The sequence below is a fragment of the Sinocyclocheilus rhinocerous genome, unplaced genomic scaffold, assembly GCF_001515625.1.
Source record: "Sinocyclocheilus rhinocerous isolate Xijiao unplaced genomic scaffold, SAMN03320098_v1.1 C36701000, whole genome shotgun sequence".
NCBI lineage: Eukaryota > Metazoa > Chordata > Actinopteri > Cypriniformes > Cyprinidae > Sinocyclocheilus > Sinocyclocheilus rhinocerous.
The window spans coordinates 1-1,341 of NW_015785073.1; the positions used below are offsets into that span (position 1 = coordinate 1).

The 1,341-nt window shown below is 35.4% G+C and overlaps 1 protein-coding gene across 1 annotated transcript; it reads left to right on the plus strand.

Annotated features, from left to right (window-relative positions):
* Nucleotides 1-5: 5 nt before the first annotated feature.
* LOC107736441 (phosphoenolpyruvate carboxykinase, cytosolic [GTP]-like) lies at nt 6-1,138 on the plus strand (the record flags this gene model as incomplete). Its single annotated transcript, XM_016547850.1, has 2 exons — nt 6-117; nt 932-1,138. Coding segments are annotated over 2 exons (319 nt in total), but the record flags the coding sequence as incomplete, so codon positions are not given.
* Nucleotides 1,139-1,341: the final 203 nt, after the last annotated feature.

Here is a 1,341-nt window from a genome sequence, read left to right on the forward strand (position 1 = left end):
ACCAAAGAGACACTATTCCCATTCCCACCGGAGGTGCCAAGTCCCAGCTGGGCAGCTGGATGAGTGAGGAAGACTTTCAGAAAGCCAGAGAGGACCGCTTTCCTGGCTGCATGGCAGGTGTGTATTACTTAAACCACTGAACAATAACTGAAACCTGTCAAATAGTTCCTTCAACCACTAGAAAAATGTTGTGAAAAATATGTCTTAAATAAAAATAAATATTAAAATAATGATATTAAATAATATAAATATGACTTATTATATAAATATATTCAATATTATTTTATATATTACTAAAGATTATTTAGAATTATATAAAACATTATTTAATTTAAATATTAAAAGTATTAAATATTCGAAATATTTTTAAACATATCAAATATAACAATATATATCAATGATTCAATATATAATATGTTCAATAATAATGACACCACGGAAATCCAGGGATCTGAATCAGCTCTTTAAAATGCTGAAAGAGCACTCGTCTATATTGTGCAGCTGGATATATGCCCGGTTATAATGCTCTTCTCCATTATTTGATCATCATTTGATAAATAACTGTTGCCATGTGATCAATAGTAAATGTACACAAAGCAGAGCTCTCGTAAATCAAATTCAGTTTGCTGTGGCACCTGCCTTCCATAGACAGCAATAGTACAATGTTAACTGTGTCAAGCAAATAGAAATATTATATATAACAATTCTGACTTGCATAGAAAAGAGGCTTGTGTGCGCTGAGACGAATAACAGAATCCTGTCATTAGAGCTTCATTTGTATTTATCCTGACATATTCCTTTACAATCCGAATATCCATCAAATTTTTCATCAGTCCACACACTCATGTAGGATAGTCTGGGACACTGAAAGGAAACTTTCGGAATGCCCAAAACATCTCTTCAATATTTGTGTCTTTCTGTCCCTCTATAGGACGCACTATGTATGTGATCCCCTTCAGTATGGGCCCTGTGAACTCTTCTCTTGCCAAGTTTGGTGTTCAGGTGACAGATTCTCCATATGTGGTGGCTAGCATGGGCATCATGACACGCATGGGGACTCATGTGCTGGAAAAACTAGCCGAGGGTGCGGAGTTTGTGCGCTGCCAGCACTCTTTGGGCCGACCTTTACCACTCAAAGGTAACTTACTGCTTTATTTTAATGTCAGATTAAATGTAAATGTGACTCAGTCGATCAAATGAAACTCTAAATTTCACCAGTTCCTTCAAATTATCGACTGTGTCACTTTATTTGCCACACTGTTTATTATTTTCAAATGTTATTTGGCTAAGTACATTACCTTACAAATGTTTGGGGTCAGTAAGATTTTATGTTTTCGAAGG